Raw genomic sequence first — 21,909 nt, 5'->3', positions numbered from 1 at the left:
ACAGAAGCTCAAATATTTTTGCAGCATCATTATAATCCAATCAAAAACCCGTGGTAATTTTTTTTAATCAGCAACATTCGTACGACACGCGAAAAAAGGAATAGCACCCGTCAGATTTTACTGTTACTCAATTTACATAAGACATCGCGGAAGAGATGCGACTTTATATGTATGGGCGATGATCATAAAAAAACTGTAAGAATTCAAACGAGAACAGTTATAATCAGATGCCTTTGGCGAAGGTTTGAAATTTCGTCTCAGTTTTACCATAACTTTTGACCAGTGATGAACGAGATGAAACTCTTCCCAGTAGTTGGTTTTGTGAACATTTTGACCATTTTGTGTATCGGTTTGGCCAATTCCACAAGTGAGTATTCAATTTAGTAACGGGAGTTGATCATACTTGTTGGATAGATACATTAATATTACAGCTCACGATTTCATCTCCAACGTATTTTGGATAACCAACGAAAAAAGTGGCTTCATTTTTAAGGAAACGAGATAATAAAATTGCATATAGAACAAGTACTACGTTGCGAAAGTTAGTTAAGAATAATAAAGACAAAACATCCAAATTCGATAAATCGGGAGTATATAAATTAAAGTGTGGAACGTATCCTAAGATATATATTGGTCAAACTGACAGAACATTTAGTAATCGAATCCAGGAACATCATACGAGCTATGTAAATAAGAAAACAAATTCAACATATTCTAATCATCTTCTAGATAAAAATCATATTTTTGACCAAGAGTTTGAAATTTTGCACATAGAAAATAAAGGTTTGAAACTGAATCATTTGGAAGCAATGGAAATTAATAAACTCAAAAATTCAAACATTCTGCAAAAGTTGAACATTCACCTGATTTTTTCAACAGTTCACAATATTTCAAACATGTAAATGCTATGTGAAAGGTGAGATGGCTATTCAGAGCAGAAAGAAAATGGGATTCTTAAAAATCAAAAGATGCAAAAAATAGATGACTTACACAGGAAAAATATTAATAATATTTTCATTTTACACACCTTAAGAATTTTTTCTCCAAAACCAAATTCGAAAAATCGATTCCTGCGAACAGAATTGAAAAATATCGAACTAATTCTTTTGGATCATGAAGATAACGTATTTTTTATGAGTATTTCATTCACGTTAAAAATGTTACGTCTATATAGTCGTGTTCTGTTAAGAACAAATTCAGCAAATAGTCCAATCATCCAAGAGTTTGGTGAAGAAAAAATTATAGAAGTAGGTTTCTCGTTGAATCTTGTTTTTGTGATATTGAATCCGAATTTCAACGTCGCCAGACGATTGACATGAAAATTTCAACTTTAATTTTTCAACGATGGGAGGTTCGCTGCTATGTCCGAAATAAACTAAATAATCATTCCCTAATCCATATCCCCACCTCCATTTCTTGTGGTACGCATTAAAAAAATTATGCTTGGGGTGAAACAATACATTTTAACTGTTGTTTCATTTTTGACTTCGCCATTTCAAAAACTTCAAGCTAGAATTTCATAAACAAGTTTTTGAAAGGCATGGGAATCAAGGCGAGATGTTGAAAACCCTTCAAATTTTCTTCAAAGAACACATTCGAAAATTTGAATTCGTGCTTACCTAATACTTCGTTTGAATGAATGTTCAAACTGACGATCATTTGCATCCGTATAATAACAAAGATTCGATAATTTGTTCATGCAGATCTTTTAAAGACGTTGCTGGTCCTATAGATCCCACATCTCACATTTCACATATTCATACGAAAATGAATCAAGGGGCAGCAAGTATGGAGGCTGAGGTCTCTCCCTTTTGTTCCAATACAGAGCCATGGAAAACGTCAATCTAAATCTTCAGTATGATAAGGGTCATTTGATGTTTCAAGGGAAGCGTGCTCTTGATTTTTTGTCAGTATTTAGACCAACATTTTTCTTGACAGTGGACTGGGGGACGGTCTCTTGGTGGCTGGCTGTTCGCCAGTTTCCTCAATCTCTCGAAGTATTCGTTAGTGACCCAAGTGCGGCCTGGTCTTCTATGGTCAGTATTGACCAGCTTTTTTTTGGTTGAGGCCTTGAATGAATGTTTCTTGCGCATTTCAAGATAGCGTACACTATAGTTTGACCGAGCAGGTAACTGAAATGATGATTTCTCCCCACACAGTTTATTCCAGCTCCAAACCCATGTTGGCTTTTCACCCCGTCTGAATACCAGGTATCTGTATCTGGTATCTGTAGAGTAGGGAGGGTGAATGTAGACTCACAACACTTAGGCTACATGTGACCCATTATACATCCTCCCGAGGAGTCGCCTCCTAGGTCATTGTCCATCCTGTCTTTCCAGGAAGGTGAACAGTTCACTAGGAGACATCTCCTTTATATTGGCAGGTGTAGGCCAAGACTCGTCGAACACACACTCTCTTTGGCAACCTTGAGGTATCTCACGGTGGTCTCCGCGAAAGTTTTGGAAGGTGCAGTGACATTACTGTCGTTGCGCCGCTTCTTCAACCTTCTTGGGGTTCCCTCCGTGGAGGTGCACAAGTGAGGGAGTTTTCCTGCAGAGGCAGCCGGTTCCTTGCCTTCATTCAAGGTGGAGCTCTTGGCGCCTGCCGCAGGAAGTGCCCTTGCTGTTGGAGGTGATCTGCTATGTCCAGCCTCATTTCAAGCGGTAGATTGGGGTTGACATTTCTGTTCATCCCCAGCCGCCGCCTTAGATTGAGGTGAGCACTACTGTCCAGCATCGGGATTGGTTTTTGTTGTTTCATTGATGTATATTCCCACGAGTAGCAAGGGAATAGTTGGTCTCCTCTGGCAGATCCCCGCATTTCCAGAGGTAATGGGTAGGCTGGTCCATGGCGACATGTTTTGCAAAGGCTTTTGGAGGGTTTTGGTTCCCCTCACCCTACTTATTTCTGTCACTAACCAGCAATCTGGCGACCCTGACCGTAAGGCCACATTGGCTTCCCGAACAGGACCTCCAGTCCCCTGGCCGTTCCCTTATTCGACACCTGAGGACGCGCCCGATAGGTAGCCCAACCCACGGGAAATACCAGGTATTTCTGCCAAGCATATTCGCGAGACAACTGATCCTTTGTCACCATTTTGTTATATGTTGATGTTTTTTGATTTACCGAAGTTTTGTTGGTTTCTCAATTTCACATTTTGATGCATTCTTGTTGATATCTCCGATGTTTCTAATATTGACAATTTTGTTGTTGTATTTCATATAGAACTATCACTCGAAGTATGGAAAGCGATAATTTAGGATTTCAAATTTATTTTTGGTCATTTCCTCCTCACTTTTGAAAGCAAAATATAACATACCCATACCTTTCTTATATTTTTTTAAACGTTTTTAGTAAATCTTATACTTCAGCATTGTATATGAATAGTACTAACCCAACTTCATAGGGAAGAATTTACTGGTCTTTGTTCAATATATTATGATTCGTGAATTGATCTGAATGTTTACCATCCTTTCCAGCATTAGTCAGCAATGCCATTGACCTGCCATCAAGCCAGCCCGTGGGGTTATCAGGAATACCAGTTTTTGCAAACAACCTGAGAAGAAGATGTCCCCAATGCGACTCCTCAGTCTACAGCTATTGCTCCGATAAACTGTTCCACGATTCATGTTGTTGTCACAATCCAAACAATCCATACGGTAAGAGAAATTTATGGTTTCCTACCTGAATCATTCAAAATAAAAACCCTTTGAACGAAAATTTTAAATTTTCGACCCGAAATACTTTACCGATCTCTCTTGTTTTCATTTTAGATCGTGTTCCACCTCAGTGTAGATACGCGGACTGTAGTTTCCTTCACGCGAACAGCTGTTCGGAACACAAACTGATAACAGCTTGCTGCTGCACAAACTTCGTATTATATAGAAAATGAAAACAAAATATTTTATAAAACATTATTTATTGACTTTCTTATAATAAATTATTTATTACATTGACTTTTGAATTGTTTCCGTTAAGACTACCTCCACTAGGTGAAAATCCGTTTTACCTTGTTTCTTTTGCGCCCCAAAATACGAGAACTATATGAAAATATTCGAAGCACCATTTATAGTCCACTTTAAAATTACCCAGTCATGTAATTTTTTTCTTAGGAGAATGATTTCTGAAATATACAGAAATGTAATTCGGAGATAACTGAGTAAATTCAATTAAGACTATTTCAGAAAAATTCACGAAATATTGCTTTTAGTAACTAAAATAAATCAGTCTTTAAAAACAGTAACAAAAAGAATAAATACGACGAGGCAAAAATATGGCACGAAAACTGTACAATCGTTATTCTACACCATGATCAATTCCAATTCTAGTGTGAAAGTTAATTTCATTAACAATCGGATTTCACTCTATATATATTTTTGTGCAATACTAACATAGAGTGAGAAATATTAACTTCAAAAGTTAGTCGTTTTAATGACTTGCTCTCTGTGAACATTTATTTGATTCTTCTCAATAAAAATTATGACTTTTGATTCTGGACTCACATTCACAGAAAACAAATCGAAATCAGCAACAAAACAGTTCACATTCAATTCCTTAGAAAACAACATTCCAAAACATAACCTCCAAAAAACGTTTTGAAACTCGGAAAAAGATCATCCTTCAAATGTTCTCAACCCTAGAAGCCATGATCAAGATAATAAAAATAAAACTTCTCTGAATAATGTATGTTTGGCCCTTAGGGTCGCTTTTTCAATCGCCGCTAATCTTTAGCTGGACGATAGTCTCAGTTAAGTACAGTACAGATAATTTTGATTTCTGTCAAAAGCAGCTTTGTTTCTTAGCAGTACATTGAAAAACCTGGCCTCATCAGACCACAAAAAGTCACCTTATTGTCGACGCAGAAAGGCAGACGTATGTCAAAAGAATTTACAATTCGAGGCGAAAGTTTCAAAGGGAATTTTTTCGAAAACTCGACACTAAACAAAGCTAAGTATTGAAATATAATTTTTTTCAACCGATGTTTTTCAATTTGTAGGCAAAATTTATGAATACAAGTTACTGCCTAATTGGACTGTTCAGTGATGTACAGTTCATTTTGAAATTTGGGACAAGGAAATTAATGCATGAATACTTTATTTTGAAGTGAAATTGACAGATGAAACATTCAAGATGGTGACTGGGCGCCATCTGGGAAAAAAAACTTAAATGGAAAGGGGGGTCTTGTGACATATCATTTTGAAGCTCCTGACGAATACTTCACAATCCTAGAATATGAAGTCAATATCTTTATCTACTACAAAATGGCGGAACATTTGATAATTTTCTGAAGACAAACACATTAATATCGATATTTCTAGAAATATTCCTTTTTATCTGCCATATGGCAGATGTCAGTACGATAATGAATATCATTGTTCAGTTAGAATATTCTCATTTAGTTTTCGTTTTTACTAGTAGAAAGGTACCACGTCAAAAATCTCTAAAATGGTCACTTCTCGTCCATTAGAAGAAAAAATTTAAGCGATTTTTATTTACGGTGCGACGCGAAACTTTCACGAGACCAAAAATAATTTCAATGAACGTTTTCCGAACCATCCTATCTGTAGAAAATATCTGAGGGAACTTGTATCCAAATTCACAACTACCGGTAGTGTACATAACAAAAAGACACCAGGTCAACCGTCCATTCCAGAAGAACAGCAAGTGCAAATAATTGGTGAGATGGTAGTAAATTCTGAACAGTCTACTTATTCCGTCGCAAATGTTTGTGAGGTGTCTCCTTCTACTGTGTGGAAACTTTTGAAGAGGAATAGGTATCATCCATACATAATTAAAACGGTACACCGATTGACTGACGATGACCCTGATCGAAGAACAGAATTCTGCGAAATCATGACGGAAACCATTGCAAGGCATCCTACTTATCTCCACAATATTTGTTTTAGTGACAAATGTACATTTTTTTTAAACGGCAATGTTCACAGGCAAAATTGCCGTTATTGGAGTGACACCAACCCTCGCGTTTTCCGGGAAACACATACCCAATATCCAGAAAAAATTAACGTTTGTGCAGGAATATTGGGAAACCATATTGTAGGACCTCTATTCATTGATCAAAATTTAACAGGGGAACTGTTTTGAATATGCTGGAAACTACTGTTGACCCTCTCATCACTGAAATCGTCGAAGAGAATCCCAATGAATCCGATATGGATATTGTATTCCAACAAGATGGAGCACCACCACATTACTCCAGACAAGAAACTATTTGGATACTACTTTTCCTGGCCGTTGGATTGGCCAGCCCGCTCGCCAGATTTGACACCTTTGGATTTTTTTATGAGGCTATTTGAGGAAAAAGGTGTACGAAACTGAACCTGCTTCAATATTGGATATACGGCAGAGAATAATAAATATTGGTAGAGATATTGACGTTACTGTGTTCGAAAATGTTCGGCGTAAAATATCGGATAGGCTGTTCATATGTCAAGAAATTCAAGGCAACCATTTCGAACATCTTCCGAACTGACCCCAAGCTTATTACCTCATATTATGTAGTTACCTCATATCATGTAGTTGACCTCATATTATGACATTATAATCTAGGGTTGTGAAGCATGTGTCAGGATTCAAGACCCCCCCTTTCCATTTGATTTTTTTCCCAGATGGCGCCCAGTCGACATCTTGAAAGTTTCATCTGTCAATTTCACTTCAAAATAAAGTATTTGTGCATTAATTTCATTATCCTAAATTTCAATTTTTTGAGTTGATCCGTTAAAAAAATAAAAGGGGGGACATTAAAGGAATGCACTGTATATTACGTAGTAACTTTTTGGGTTGAACTTTTCAGTTTGCCCTTCATTACACTTTAGCATATTCTCTATTGATTTAGCTTTCTTTATTTTTCAGATTGCGGAAGCTTATATACCCAAAAAAATTATAAAAAGTATTGAGTCCTCCACAAAAAATGTCTTTCCAAGTATATTAGGCCATATATTGTATTCACAACTACTCAATCACTATCAGACAAAATATTTATAGTTTCATTGAAACTACATAATTTTACATAATCTATAATAAATTTCTTAGTTAATGATGATTAGATTTGAATATGCCGCCAAGTAAAACTTCATTTTTTGACATTTGACAAGCAAACAAGAAGAAACCTCCAAAAAAATTCAAATGAAACAGATATAAACCAGTTGGAGTGTGTAATTTTCACACAGCTCCACAAATAAAAAAATGCAGTTTTTTCACGTACAACTAGCTTGATTTAATTGAATTCTGTTCAGGGTTAGAAACTCAAACAAAACACGAATTTCTTATTACTTTGAAAAAGGTTGAGATGAATTTTCAAACGATTGATGAAGGATCATCAGTGGAGAATGGAGGTTATGTTGAAGGAGCTGCATTTTCTCGTTTAACAAATTATCACAAAAATTCTTAAAAACTAGGCAAATCGTCGCGAAACGAAGAGACAGCGGAAGAAACTTTATTGCAACTATTTGGAAAACTACCACTGCCTTTCGTGAATCTTAGTTCAATGAACCAGTTTAACTAGAATCTATCCCTCTTTACCACAAGCAGAAGGCAGCAGTGATTGTGCTTAATAAGTTTTAAATATCGCAGCTTAGTCTAGAACCGTTCCCTGTTCCACTGAAAAATGGTTTGGTGTCAACGTTGAATGAATCAATCAAGGTGACTGGTAGTAACAAATTTCATGTATACTGTACTGGTCTTGAGGGTTTTAACAACATAATTTTAGGGCCATAACCATACTTATGAGTCCACATATTCTTTAAAACACAATTCACTACAAAAAAAGGTTTTGCAATGAAGTTTGGAAAGTAAACCAGGTTTTACAGTCACCTTGTTTGATTAAAAATTCTTCCAATTCCAGCTACTTTGAATCCTTAGTGATGTTCAGGTAATTTAACGCTTTATAAATAGGCCTTTGTCCCTATCAAAGCCGTAAAAACCATGAATTGAGGTTTGCTGAATGGAAGTACAGGCAAAAATATCAAAAGTCAAATGACAATTACAACCAAATAAGTTTTAAATGAATTTTCCCAACCCACAAAGTCCAAATTTATGCTAGATAAGACATAAGGAGGTTGTAACTTTCAACGTGTGATTCCTGTCACTTCAGAAATTTCGGATAATAGCCTACCTAGGCTTATTTTATTTAAAGGTAGATTTTAGCATTTAGAATCCTTTGGTTATGTCATCAATTTTGTTCTTCCAAGAAAATCGTTGGAATGCTACGAACAAAATTTTTATATACAACTACAAATTATGTATATACTAATATACAAAGTTCCAAAATGTACCACATTGACTATTGATTTATGCCAACTTAATCCAGAGTCAAATTAATAATCACAAAAATTGAAAAATAAAAGAAATATATATGCATAACCCTTGGTGATATGGTAATGACATGATTAAAATCCATGTACTATGAGATAAAAAGAGAAATATTGAGATATTCTTACAAATTGAACAATAAAAAAGTATAAGTATATCAAATCTAGTTTTTATTGAAATAAAATATTGTCAAAGATTTTCAAATCAAAGTGGTATGTATTGCAAGTTATTTGTACCATCTTATGGTTTTGTTTCCTTTTTCATGATCTACTCTTAGATAAATTTTTCTTTTCTCCATTTATCTGTGTTTCTGTAGTATGTGGTCCTGACCTCACACCAACCTTTCAGTAAGTCATGATTATGAAAAAACGTATAATTGAAAATGATGAGCCTAGTGTAGTTATTAGATATTAGATAGGTAGTAGATATTACCTGACTGACCAAAGTTTCACTTGAAGATAGTTAGTGTGGCAACACTGCGAGAACTCCTCCTTTGTATCGTCATTAATATTTTGAATATGATTTTGACATTCTTTGAAACCTGTATTGAGTTAAAAAAAAAGTTTGTTAAAATCATTCTTATTAGTCAGTGACCTATGCTTGAAGACTGGCAGAGAAATCAATTTTGAACGTTCAAGCCAGCCTTGGATATACCTACAAAGTAGGTTGAATGGACTGACGCCTATCAGAAAACAACTACTCCTCTGGCTAATACCACGAAGGGCATTGGATTATATGCAATACAATTGAAAGAGTCGACCCTCAATTTTGGAACGGGCACACTTGCAGACCGGTTTCGAGCTCATTAGCCACTCGTCAGTGCAAGATAGTGGCCATCATCGACCTAAAGTCAATGATATTCCATAATTGAAACTCTGACGCCTGACGGATATAATCCAACGCCCTTCGTGGTATTAGCCAGGGGAGTGGTTGCTTTCTGATAGGAGTCAGTCCATTCAACCTACTGTGTAGGTATATCCGAGACTGGCTTGAACGTTTAAAGTTCATTTCTTTAGATTTGTTTACTTAAGAAAGTTTTTCTTCCTTATTCAGAGGAATCGGGCAAATTTCGGATATGCAGTAGGTTAGTTAGTACCTCGTCCACTAGATGGAGCAACATTTTGTTGTTCGCTCCAACTTAGGAAGAGGAATGAAATACTCTGAAAGAATTCCGATTTTCAATTACGGAATATCATTGACTTCAGGTCGATGATGGCCACTATCTTGTACTGACGAGTGGCTAATGAGCCCGAAACCGGTCTGCAAGTGTGCCCGTTCCAAAATTGAGAGTCGACTCTTTCAGTTGTATTGCCAATTGCATATGCAGGAAATTATCTGTGAAGATTTCTGCACTGACGCCTTTCGTGGTATTAGCCAGGGGAGTAGTTGTTTTCTGATAGACGTCAGTCCATTCAACCTACTGTGTAGGTATATCCGAGGCTGGATTGAATGTTTAAAGTTCATTTCTTTAGATTTGTTAAAATCTTTTGTGAACCAGCTATTACTCCCTTACATAAATCTCTCAAAATTCGAAAGTTGAGAGAGCTAAGGATTAAGGAGGTCTTACCTTTTAACGTGCGATTCTTAGCAGTAGGTTTTTCTTTATGATAGTTTCCTTACTCGATTTTTTTCCAGTTTTCTATTCAGCGAACCGAAACGCACAATATTTTTGAATAATCACTGCAAAGCGTGAAATTACCTATTTCAAAAGCACAATGCGAAATTGTACCATAAAAATTAAGATCCAACGGTTTGACTACTTAGGCTCTCGGTGTGCCTAGAGCTGGGCAAAGGTTTCGAAATGCCCAACTTCACAACCCCAGGTGGGGTACCTTTGAGCGCCTGAACGGCCTGATCCAGAGAAGCGTTCTTGATAACTTTACCATTGACGCTTACCAGTCTGTCGCCTGGTGTTATTTTTCCGTTTTGCTCTGCCGCTCCTTTCGGGACCAAACTTCTCACTACTATGACGCTGGATTGAGCGTCCATGGGATCCTGATAGTCCAGTATGGAGAATCCGAGACCGCGGTCTGTCTTGACAAGTTCCACGTATTCTATTTCCTCTGACCACATGGCAACGTTTGTAACTTCTAACGAGCGAGATTTAGCTTTCTGCAAGCTTGGTTCATCTGTAACTGAAGAAAGCAGAACCGCAGCTGTAAATATTTAAACTGCTGAAGTGGTGCAAAACTAGATAGAAAATATCACTATAATTGGGATAACAAATTACAAACACTTCAACAATTTGTGCATCTGATATAAGTCGACAAAGTGATAAAAATGAAACGATGTGTCTACTGCTTTGTATAATGAAGAAATTCACTAAGAAGTTATTTACTTATTTATTCCTTTGACACTTTGGTAATATGTTGAGGTTTATTATACAGTGTGACCCATTTTTAATGGAAACACCCCCCCTAAAATTTGAAGTTGTAAATCGATTTTAATGATTTTTTTTTAAATGTCAAGTACTAAAAGGTCTACCTTGGGACAAAATTTGAAATGTTTATTAAAGTTTCAGGGCATACTACGATATTTTTTCTTAGTCGAAAATCGGGATTTTTTATTAGCGATTTTTTTATTGAAAAAATCACTACGCCACTGGATTCAGAGTGCCTCTAAATAGGTGTGACCAAAATTTGATGAAAAAATATTCATTATTAACAAAGTTATGACAACTCAAAAATTCGAAAACTCACACAGCTAGCAGTCACAATATATCATTTTTTTATGATTTCAACAATAAAGTGCCGCCAGATGAAAAAAAATATATTTTTAACGAAAATAACGGAATTACATTCACACAATTCAACTAATAATGAAGCAAAAAATTTTAATAAACGTAACTAATAACTAATTACTGAAATGTTTCGAATCAGTGCAACAATTAATTTCAACTCATATTCTAGTAACCTCTACTAATCCACCACGTATTTCGATACATGTGTCGTAGCGCTTACGAATGTTTCTGATTACGTTCCTTAGTTCTTGAGGACTAATATCTGCACATACCTGTCGAATTCTTGCACAAAATTCATTTCTATCTCTTGAGTGGTTTTTGTAAACCTTTTGTGTGAGAAGTCCCCAGAGAAAAAAGTCCAAAACTTTGAAGTCTGGAGATCTGGGTGGCCACTCTATAAACGGACTCCCACGGCCTATCCATCGGTTTGGAAATGTTCGTTCGTTAAGCCATTGTCTCACAGCTCTGGCATAATGAACTGAACACCCATCTAACTGGACAAATAAATTTGATCGTTCATTGATTGGCAGCTCGTGAATAGCATCCCAAAACTCTGTGTTTAAAAATTCTAGAATCCTCTGCGCATTAATGTTTTCTTCAAAAAAGAAAGGACCAATAATTCGTTCGTTCAATATCCCACACCAGACGTTGATTTTTTGGGGATACTGGCTTTTACAGTTTATTACCCAGTTAGGATTATCCGCTGCCTGATGGCGACAATTCTGTGATGACACTACTCCATTTGTAGTGAAAGTGGCTTCGTCGGTATATAAAATATTTTTTCGGAAATTTCCATTGTTTAAATATTCCCCTTGGGCCCATAAATAATATTCCAGGCGTCTTGCTTCGTCGCTTTCTTGAAGTGTGTGTAAAAATTTTGGCTTGAAAGGTTTAATATTCTTCGCCTTGAGACATCTCCGAATAGTTTCTCGTGGAATATTCAAATCTAAAGTGGCATTCCTTATACTGGCATTAGGATTATTTCCGAAATAATCTAAAATGATTTGATCAATCCTGTCATTCCTGTTTCTTCTTTGTACAGGATTACTTTATAACATCATTTTTGATACTGCACCAGTTTCATTGAATATTTTATTTATTTTATTTACCGTACAGCAGCTAATACGAAGACGATCTGGATGTCTCTCATTAAATACTCCACAAACCTCTCTAGCACTTCTAACGTCATCTCCCGAAAGGCGTACAATTTCATTTTTCTCTCTTACGCTCAATCTTGCAGCCATGACACAAAATAATTCGAAGAACTGTAAGGTGAATATTGTTGACAATAGTACACTTAAATCTTTCGCAAGTGTCAAACTGTAATATCATTTCCATGGCAACTAAGATTTAAATTGAAATATTAGGTCTTAGTTTAAGTTAATTTGCGTGAAAACTTGAATGTAATTCCTTTATTTTTTATTTTCATTAAAAATATTTACGCTATTTGTTTTTTTTTCATCTGGCGGCACTATATTGTTAAAATCATAAAAAAAATATTCTCATGGCTATATCTGTTGATATAGGGTGTTTTTTGTAACTGTTAGCTGTGTAAGTTTTCGAATTTTTGAGTTGTCATAACTTTGTTATGAATCCAGTGGCGTAGTAATTTTTTCAATAAAAAAATCGTTAATAAAAAAATCCAGATTTTCGACTAAGAAAAAATATCGTAGTAGGCCCTGGAACTTTAATAAACATTTCAAATTTTGTCCCAAGGTAGACCTTTTAGTACTTGACATTTCAAAAAAAAATTATTAAAATCGGTTTATAACTTCAAATTTTAGGGGGGTGTTTCCATTAAAAATGGGTCACACTTTAGAAATATTCGTTTTTGCATTTTTCTCTCAATAAATATGGCTTGATCTGTTTCGTTTTTGGTAACGCATCTTGTGTAGAATTTTCAGACTATATTTCAAGTAGAAAAATGGTAACGTTAAAAAAAATTGACAGAAAACACATTACCTGTGACAGTACTTGACGTATTCAAACTAGTATCGCTTAGAGCTTTGATCAACTTCTGTTCTGGCTGGGGTAAAAGATTTTTCAAGCTGCCACCCAAAATATTCCTTGCTTCGAAAGCTTCCCTATCCTGCGACGTATTAATTACTCTATTACTCTTGTGCTCTCTAGAACAGACGAGTCTCACAGCGCTTGGAAGTTCTCTGAGAATTTTAACCACCTCGACATGTTTCATTCCCAAAAGTTTCTGACCGTTAACCTGAAAAGTAAAAAACATTTGACGTTAAGTGAATATTCGATAAAAAACGTACAATAAAAAAACATCAAGCCTAGCGAAAGATTTACCTCCAGGAGTTCATCGCCAGGACTCAGTTTCCCGTTTTGTCCAACAGGACCTTCCGGCAGTATAGACCGGATATAGTGATGGGGTCGAAGTTCAACTCCCCCCTCCACATCAACAGTGCCCTCTAGACTGATTCCTAAACCTGTCGAAAAAATACGAATACAAACTCCAACGAATTTGAAAAGAGTGGATTGTTGACTAAAGATTTTGGGACATATAGTTTAGTGACGTCTCACCTTTGAGTTTGGTCAAGTTTGCGACAATTATATCAGCACCACTGCCTATGATTCCTTGCCATTTACGTTTGATAACAGTTTCTAAATCATCTTCTGGATTAGCTTCGAAATCATCTTCAATGAAGATCTCTTTCGTTTCGGAGCTATGAGCATACACTGCACTATCAGCGCTTCCAGTTGAGGTCCTTTCGTGGTCAACCTGAGGCTGAACAAAAATACCCAACTAGTTACTGTACTCACAAAACGATAACAATTATATGAAAATATATTTATTATATAGGTATATTATGTACAGGTACACTACAGAACACTTATTCTTCTCATTCTCATTGACTTATCATCGATTATATCTGATCCATACACAAGAAAATTGGAAAGTACATGAAAATTTTTTGAACAGCCAGACAGAGCCGTCTTTAGTGCAAATCGAATGGAAGAGTCGCTTCAGGCCTAGGCCCTAAGTTGAGGGGCCTTACTTGCACTATAATGTTTTTAGGTTGAGGTTAAAAGGGTTTATGAAGTTTTTTCAAAGACTTCCATCGAGATATATAAGCACTACCAACAGGCAGATGAGGCAAGTCTAGTTGAAAGTGCGGTACGAAGTTAGTTGATAAGACGATTGACGTGTTGAGCTTTTTTATCACGAGACTCAATTTTTAGATTGTAATTTTTTTAGTAATACATACAACATATTTATGATTACTTTACATTTACATGTCGAAAAGAAAATGAAGAAATTGAAAGAAAAATATTGACAAATACATTATTCCACATTTTTTACCTCTGTATTCTCGATGGGTATCCAACTGAGAGTTGTAACTGACGGAGAAACGGGAGTTGATACTAAATTCCTTTCCCTGTCAGCAAGAGCTTCTTGTAGCTGTTCAAACTTCGGTCCGCTCAGGTACCTTTCAAAAGTAATTGTAACCTCGTTGCCAGAGTCTTTCAATTTTTTCACGGCTTCGTAATTCGAACAATTTTCCAATGACTGACCGTCTACTTCTACAATTCTATCGTTGACGCTGATTTTTCCACATTTGTAAGCCTCGGATTTTTCGTTGAGACTTTTCACAAAAATCCCGCAAAGGGATTCTCGCTCGCATACGTAACCTGCCACAGTTATACCTGAAAATATATTATGAGACATTTGTCAGCTCCATTCCTTTGAGTTTATTATTATATGTATACAGTTTACTGCGAGATTTTCCAATTACCAGTTTACAAAACAGCAGCATGTGTTCTACTATACAATACTGTATTCAACATGCCTGAATTAACGTATTATCTGAACGCTAATAACGGATTCTCGTCAAGTATCAGCCGATTCCGTCACATTCATTATAATCATATTGATACCAGATGCATTTTGAAGAATTTAAAAAAATCAATAGGCGAAAAATGATTTCATATATTGGAAAAAAACACTTTTTACGCAAACCTGAAATGGAGTAGAAGTTTCGATTTTTCTTAGTAAGCGTTACCTCATATCAAAATATTATATTTGTAGCACATGACATTCAACATTTCTTTGAAATCTTCATTCTATCCAAATCATTGGAAAAACAGATTTTCGAAAACTATTCATAACAGTGGTTCACATGTTGACATTAAAATTTATCGCGCAGTTTGCAATCAATCTGAATTACCGAAATTGTTACAGCCTGCTTACAAAAAAACTGTCATGGGATTGTAGACATATAACCATAAATGATTCATAAATACTTGAACGTCAACAAATTAAAACTAAACGTATCTAAAACAAAAGCCATGATTCTGACCACAGCATATAAATATAAATATATAAACATAAATTATTATTCTTTGGAAATTAATAAAGAAAAAATAGAATTTGTAACCGAAACTAAATACCTGGGATTCATGTTAGACAACTGTTTATCTTATAATGCACACTTCAAATACATAACTAAAAAAATATCAAAGAAACTTTACTTTTTTACTCGAATCTCTTATCATTTGTCAGTTTCTTCTAAGGTCACTATATATAACACAATCATTCAACCTCATTTCGAATATTGTAGTACATTACTATATGGGTGTGATCAAAACAAAATTTCGACTTTACAAAAACTACAAAATCGTGGAATGAGAGTCATATTGAAATGTAATCATTATACAAGCATAAAGTTTATGTTCGACGCATTACAATGGTTATCAATAAAAGAAAGGTTCTATAGATCACCAATGATATTTATTTTTAAGACTATTAATAATATGTTACCATCTTATTTTGATGAATTCATTATTTATCGTGATAGTACTCACAACTATGAGACAAGACATAGTTATCTTTTTCACTTGCCAAGATGCAGATTAACCAGCTCAATGAAAATATTGTTTTATAAAGGTTTAAACCATTTTATTAAGCTGCCAAGAGACATAAAACAAAGCGAAAGTATTTATATATTTAAATCTAAACTAAACAACTATATTAAAACAAACACAATTTTGTAGGAAAAGACTCAATGATGCAGAACATCAGTAGTCTTAAACCTTAACATTTATTATCATGTATCAGTATGTTTTAAATTGTTAGTATAGTCTTATCTAAGTTAGTTAACTTTGAATTTTATTTCCTTTTCTATTTTATTTCTCAACATTGTTAGGTTACAGTCATATGTATGACTCTAGTTATTAGTTATTATTATTGTTGGTTAAGGACATATTATTATTGTTTACTGATTTATTATTATTATTGTATATTATTATTATTATTATTGTATGTATATTAGGATTTCCTAAATAAACGTATTCATTCATTCATAAATCAGCAACATAGATTTAGTCATGATAGATCTGCCAGTAGAAATCTGTTCATTTATCAACACTTCGTAATAAATGCGTTTGAAAATAGACACCAGGTTGATTCTATTTACACATTCTGAAATGAATTGAAAATGTTGCTGCCTACACAGTCCAATATACAAAAATACAACATACAAATCAAATCAAAATATGCTTTATTACCCAAGATCTGCACATCTTTTTGACAAAGTCTAGTAAAGTAAAACGTGTATATGGGCCAATAAATTAACAAATATAAACTATAAAATAATGTATTTATGATGTACTGTTTGGAACCTTTGGTGTAGTAATGAATATTACTGGAGTTTTTTCCCAACACCAATTCGTTATTTTTACATCTCGACACGTGTTTCGATCACCAAGTGATCATCTTCAAGAGGAAGATAAAACTTTCTCTTCCTCTTGAAGATAATCACTTGGTGATCGAAACACGTGTCGAGGTGTAAAAATAACAATTTGGTGTTGGGAAAAAACTCCAGAAGTATTTATAAAATAATGCTCAGAGACATTTCGTGTTGATTTCAATAACTTGTTTACACAAAGCTACATGCCAATTACTAGATAGAGCCTTGGTAGAATTCGTCCACACTATAATAGGGCCTCCCAAAAAAGAATTCTTTCACTTTCTTTCTGAATTTCTTTTCATTATATATTCGCCTTGAATTAATGGGAAGGTTATTGAATAACATCTTGCTATTGACAATAATAGAATTTTTTGTAAGGGCTAAACTATAAAATGAGGTGATATTAAATTGATTTTATATTTTTCGTGGATAAAACACACTGTTTCGAAAATAAAAAGACATACAAAGGTCAGAATTTTTTGCTACACAAATAATGGGCAGCATGAATCCCTGTAGCTAGCCTTGCATAAATATCTGATGGATCTTTTTTATAGAGAGAATACCATATTGAAACGAAATTGTGCACAATTTCCCCAGAAACAAATTCCATAACGTAAATAGGACTCAATTTGTGCAAAATAAACTGATCTTGTAATAGTAGTGTCTAACTCTCTTGCAACAACTCTCACTGCATGACATCCTGCTGCTAATTTTTTACACAAGTAGTCGACATGGGAATCAAATTTTAGATTTTCATCAATGAAGAGCCCTAAAAATTAGGTTTTCTCTAAATTTTCAATTTTAACATTTTCCAAGTGTTACATCTAAACATGACCACATTTATTTTGTCGATGTTGAATGATAAAAGATTGGAATCACACCACTCTTTCACCCTTCTTATTTCGATGATGATTTGATCAAGTAATTTTGAGGCGGTTTCGCTATGCCAGCGGATAGTGGTGTCATCAGCATAACATGTGAATTTACCACTTATATCAACATGGATTAAATCATTGACATAAATGACAAACAACACCGGTCCCGAAACGGAACCTTGTGGGACCCCACCGCCATTGAAACGTTCCTCTGATGAAATTCCATCTAATAGAACATTCTGCCGCCGATGAGAAAGGTACGTCTCAAACCAAAGTAATGCAGATCCTCTAAATCTGTAAACATTTAGCTTGCCAAGAAGTAGCATGTGGTCTACACAATCGAAGGCCTTGGTTAGGTCAGAAAATGTGTCCGCCGCAGATTCTCGTTCATTAGGATTGGTTTACGGTTTTCCAGGAGTGAAAATATGGCGTCTTGTGTACCTTTTGAAGACTGAAAGCCAAACTGGAATAAATTTATTATATTGTTTTTCTCGAGGAAGGATATTACTCGTTTTTTTTTACTAGTTTTTCTATAACTTCAGACAAGACGGGTAGCAAAGCAATTGGCCTAAAATTACCTGGGTTGTCAAGATCGACTCCTTTCTCAATCGCAGTTCCATCTGGTGTACCCCAGGGATCTCATTCAAGACCATTACTTTTCAACCTATTTTGTAATGTCTTGAACGAATTTCATCTTTTTGCTGGTGATCTGAAGACTAATCTGATACTGTATTATTACAGTACGATTTATTTAACTTTGTATGTTGGTTATTGCGATTTAATATCATAAATTTACTTGTCTTCAAAAAAAATCCCATAAATAGTCAATTTAACCTCTCCTGAAAATATACCCCTTTCAATTTAAACACGATTCAGAAATTCATTTTGAATTACTTTCGATGATTCGGTCGGTAGCCAAGCGGTTCGGCGTGGGTGATTTGTTCACTCACTCGAATTGACTGCCGTGTTGGTCGGTGGTTCAAGCCCTAGTCTGAACGATCGATCTTCACTTGATATCGTCCAACCCGTGTTAGGAATCACACGTTAAAAGGTAAGACCTCGTTAATCCTTAGCTCGCACAAGTTTCGACTTCTGAGGGTTTTCGTTCGTAGTGGTTAACGGAAAACCAGATTTTAAACAGATTTTTTTAAACAGATTCCACCCAGAACCAAGTTTGAAGATGATGAATAATACCGTAAGTTTCAGACATGCAACCTAGTCAATGTTTCAGTGTTGAAACAATATTTGTCATCACATACCTAGACCATATTCATCCTTGATGAGTGAAACTGTAAACTTCTCCGTCTCTGGCTCGGAATTGCACTCTACATCGACAGCAACTGGTGACACAATCAGCTGCTTGTTCTCTATAGGTGATACACCATTGGAGGTAACGCAATTTTTGTCATTGAAAACAGCAGATTCGCTGACATTCAAGGCATTTATTCTGTTTTCAACTTCCGTTTGCAGGAGTTCATTTTTGACAACTTCTAGAGCGTGGGTATATTGATAAAATGTAGTGCTGTAGCCGTTCTGTATTAACTGGCGGTCAAGTTCCTCTGGATCTGTGAGTATTTTCGTCGGCACAACTGGTGCGGAACGATTGAATGTGTTGAAGTCTATCGAACTAGGTTCTATTGAGCGGGCTACCACCATTCTCACCTGGAATTTAAGTAACAAAATGAAACAAGTCAAACACAAATAGTGTGAATATTTCACAATCAAAATATTTGTAATGAATGGAAATACAGTTTGGCATGCTTCTACTCCTAAAGACACAAAAACAAGCCTTATTAGATTGTTTTTTTAGGGCTGGTACTTGGCGCCTCTGTTAAAATCGTGGGGCCATTTTTAAAGTAACTATGATTAGCAAAAATTCGTACTTTGTGACATTCACAATATTACTTCAAACTTTAATATGGTTATATTGATAACCTTTTCGAAGTAATTGCTGAAAAATAATATATTTTATGGAAAGACATAGAAACAAGGTCTGAATGTGATGATTTCATACATGTGTGAAATTTTTTCGCAGATAACTAAATAATTTTTTCATATACCGATATCTCCACTGTAAAAGAAGGGCTAAATGTGTTAACGAACGTTCAGTAAACCTGGATCGAGAAGGCGATAATTTAGTTGCGGGTTTACTGTTAATTGTTTTCAACTTTCACTTTCACTCTGTCATAAGTTTTATTGAAGTATTTTGATAGTTTTGTGTATAAAATTGAAACTGACAGTGAATTGGAATGTATTCCTCTCGAAATTAATGAAAATACAAAAATTTGCCGCTAGATCTTTTGCCACAGACAACCAAATATAAGTATGAGGCAGCATATAAAAAGTTTTAGCAATGGCGAGGTTAAAATAGTACTAGTCACAATTGACGATGCTTACAATTACTCTAAACATTTAACACAATAAAAAAAAATATAACCCTTTCAAATCACAATATCAATATTTCTGACTATATAAAACAGCAATTTAAAAAAAAAAAAACAGAAAATTATACAACACAGAATTTTCCTAAATACAGCACCGAACGAAAAATTCCAAAAGGTAATTCTGGCAAATTAATTGAAAGGAAATAAAACCCAACACTTCAAAAATAGGCTTTGACAACTACATACTTATTTATATTCATCAATCATCTGGAAGAACAGTTGTTGATAGGTTTCCTGCCAATATTTGAACTTCACCTTTTGTTATATGGCATAGAATATGTGTTTTTTTGTAAACTGTTGTTTGTGTTTTTTTATCTGATAACAATAAAGATGTTCATTATTACTATTATTATCTAAAATTTTTGATCACGTAAAAATAATTATGCACAGTTATCTTGTAGAAAGAGTGAACTAAAAGACACCCATCAGATGCAAAAGTAAAAATAAGATATCTCCCTGACAACAACACATTCACTAACACAAAGGTGCAACATACTGATGTGAATTCTTACGTATTGACATATTGTGTGTAGTTTATAAAAATTGTAACCACCTGCTGTCCTGCCTGTCTCAGTACGGTAGCGACTTGTTCCGCGGTGAGGCCTCTCAAATTCACATCACCGATTTGAAGGATGTGGTCTCCGCTCAGCAACCGGCCGTCTTTATCTGCTATTCCGCCTGGAAGGATTGACTTTATGACGACGCCAGTGCTTCGCCCACCAACGATTCCGAAACCCAGACCAGAACCATCATTGAAAAGATCAATCACTTCGACTTGAGACCATTCTGTGCTCAGTACCATTTTTTTTGATTTTATTCATTTCTCCGTTAGTTGAAATTTAAAAAGGTCTGTATTTCGGAATGCTCGGATGTTTTAAATCAATAAAGGCATCACAATTTATAGGTTAGGGGTCGATTCGATTCAGCTAATTGTAATTTCATGAGCTACATCACATAAGGGTACTATTTCGGATGTTTCCAGTTATATCAGCCCAACTATAAATAATTCAGAGTAGTTTTCAGCATGACTCCAGGGACCTAAGTATTAAAAATTAACACAGCTGATTGTCAATGTCAATAATGTCAATATGAAAGTTGTCTTTGTCAACTGTCAATTCGGGGGAACCACGGAGTGGTGAGTGTAATAATTCGCATTTTAAATTTCAAGTAGATATTGACATAAGGGACTACAGTCACAAACATTCAAATATTAAATTTTTATTTCCATCAAAATGATATGGTTGTGATGCAACTGATGTATATGTCAAATATCATTTCAATATCGTTTAGTTTCAATGAAAATTAAAAGTTGTAATTTAACTGGTTACATCAAAAATATAACACTTCATATTTAAAAGAGGAAAACATACTGAAAAAAAAAACATTTTGCTTAAAAAAATTGTACTATTCTTTCTATTTCTTCATCCCAGAGCAATATTTTATTGTTCCGAGGGATTCGTCAAGTTTCTCCTGGCGTTGAATGAATGTTGAAATCACACGAATATAAAAATGAATTGGTGTACAAGCAACTGGTCCGCCACAACTAAGTATGAACAAAGTATATAAAGCTACAAGAATGTTAGGAAAAAAACTGAAACACTACCTTGTTGGTAAGGTTTAGAGATGAAACAGAAAGTAGTTTAGCTGGATACCGACTATTCGGCGGAACGTTGCTATTTGATGCATCGCGCAGGCATGCAATAACGACAGGGTGGGCTCGATCTAATTCGAATCTTTCTGTTGGTTCAACAGATATTCGGGCCTCGTTGAAATACTGTGGCTGAATTAGAAGCGCACTTTTAACTCCATTAATCAAT

At 35.1% G+C, this 21,909-nt stretch overlaps 2 protein-coding genes across 7 annotated transcripts; one reads left to right on the top strand and one right to left on the bottom strand.

Moving 5' to 3' along the window:
* The first annotated feature begins 207 nt into the window (after window positions 1-207).
* LOC111505012 (uncharacterized) lies at window positions 208-3,956 on the top strand. The gene is made up of 3 exons (XM_074179698.1): window positions 208-367; window positions 3,480-3,659; window positions 3,774-3,956. Exons 1-3 carry the CDS (start codon window positions 286-288, stop codon window positions 3,890-3,892), a joined length of 381 nt encoding a protein of 126 aa, XP_074035799.1. The 5' UTR covers window positions 208-285; the 3' UTR covers window positions 3,893-3,956.
* LOC111504988 (patj homolog) lies at window positions 3,903-21,185 on the bottom strand. 6 transcript variants are annotated; one of them, XM_074179684.1, is made up of 9 exons: window positions 20,646-21,185; window positions 18,908-19,310; window positions 14,388-14,731; window positions 13,607-13,811; window positions 13,373-13,512; window positions 13,031-13,286; window positions 9,896-10,463; window positions 8,761-8,869; window positions 3,903-4,123 (listed from the first exon to the last, which is right to left on the bottom strand). In XM_074179684.1, the coding sequence occupies exons 1-7, from the start codon at window positions 20,892-20,894 to the stop codon at window positions 10,066-10,068; spliced, it is 1,995 nt and encodes a 664-aa protein (XP_074035785.1). In that variant the 5' UTR covers window positions 20,895-21,185; the 3' UTR covers window positions 3,903-4,123; window positions 8,761-8,869; window positions 9,896-10,065. The 6 variants fall into 6 exon arrangements, with proteins under 6 accessions (XP_074035785.1, XP_074035788.1, XP_074035784.1 ...); XM_074179687.1 differs by having other exon boundaries at window positions 10,225-10,463; XM_074179683.1 differs by having other exon boundaries at window positions 3,903-8,869.
* Window positions 21,186-21,909: the final 724 nt, after the last annotated feature.

The sequence above is a fragment of the Leptinotarsa decemlineata genome, unplaced genomic scaffold (assembly GCF_025532065.1).
Source record: "Leptinotarsa decemlineata unplaced genomic scaffold, Ldec_3_MD MMD2_tig00026282_RagTag_RagTag, whole genome shotgun sequence".
In the NCBI taxonomy this organism is placed as follows: Eukaryota; Metazoa; Arthropoda; class Insecta; order Coleoptera; family Chrysomelidae; genus Leptinotarsa; species Leptinotarsa decemlineata.
The sequence above is the reverse complement of the archived record's forward strand: the minus strand, read 5'-3'. Positions and strand labels throughout refer to the sequence as shown.

Coding starts and splice junctions, on each gene's coding strand:
- LOC111505012 (XM_074179698.1), top strand. CDS start 286: ATGAACGAGATGAAACTCTTCCCAGTAGTTGGTTTTGTGAACATTTTG. Junction 368..3,479: donor CGGTTTGGCCAATTCCACAA/GTGAGTATTCAA, acceptor CATCCTTTCCAG/CATTAGTCAGCAATGCCATT. Junction 3,660..3,773: donor CAATCCAAACAATCCATACG/GTAAGAGAAATT, acceptor TTTTCATTTTAG/ATCGTGTTCCACCTCAGTGT.
- LOC111504988 (XM_074179683.1), bottom strand. CDS start 20,894: ATGGTACTGAGCACAGAATGGTCTCAAGTCGAAGTGATTGATCTTTTC. Junction 13,812..14,387: donor TACCCATCGAGAATACAGAG/GTAAAAAATGTG, acceptor ATTTTTGTTCAG/CCTCAGGTTGACCACGAAAG. Junction 13,513..13,606: donor AAACTTGACCAAACTCAAAG/GTGAGACGTCAC, acceptor TTTTTTCGACAG/GTTTAGGAATCAGTCTAGAG.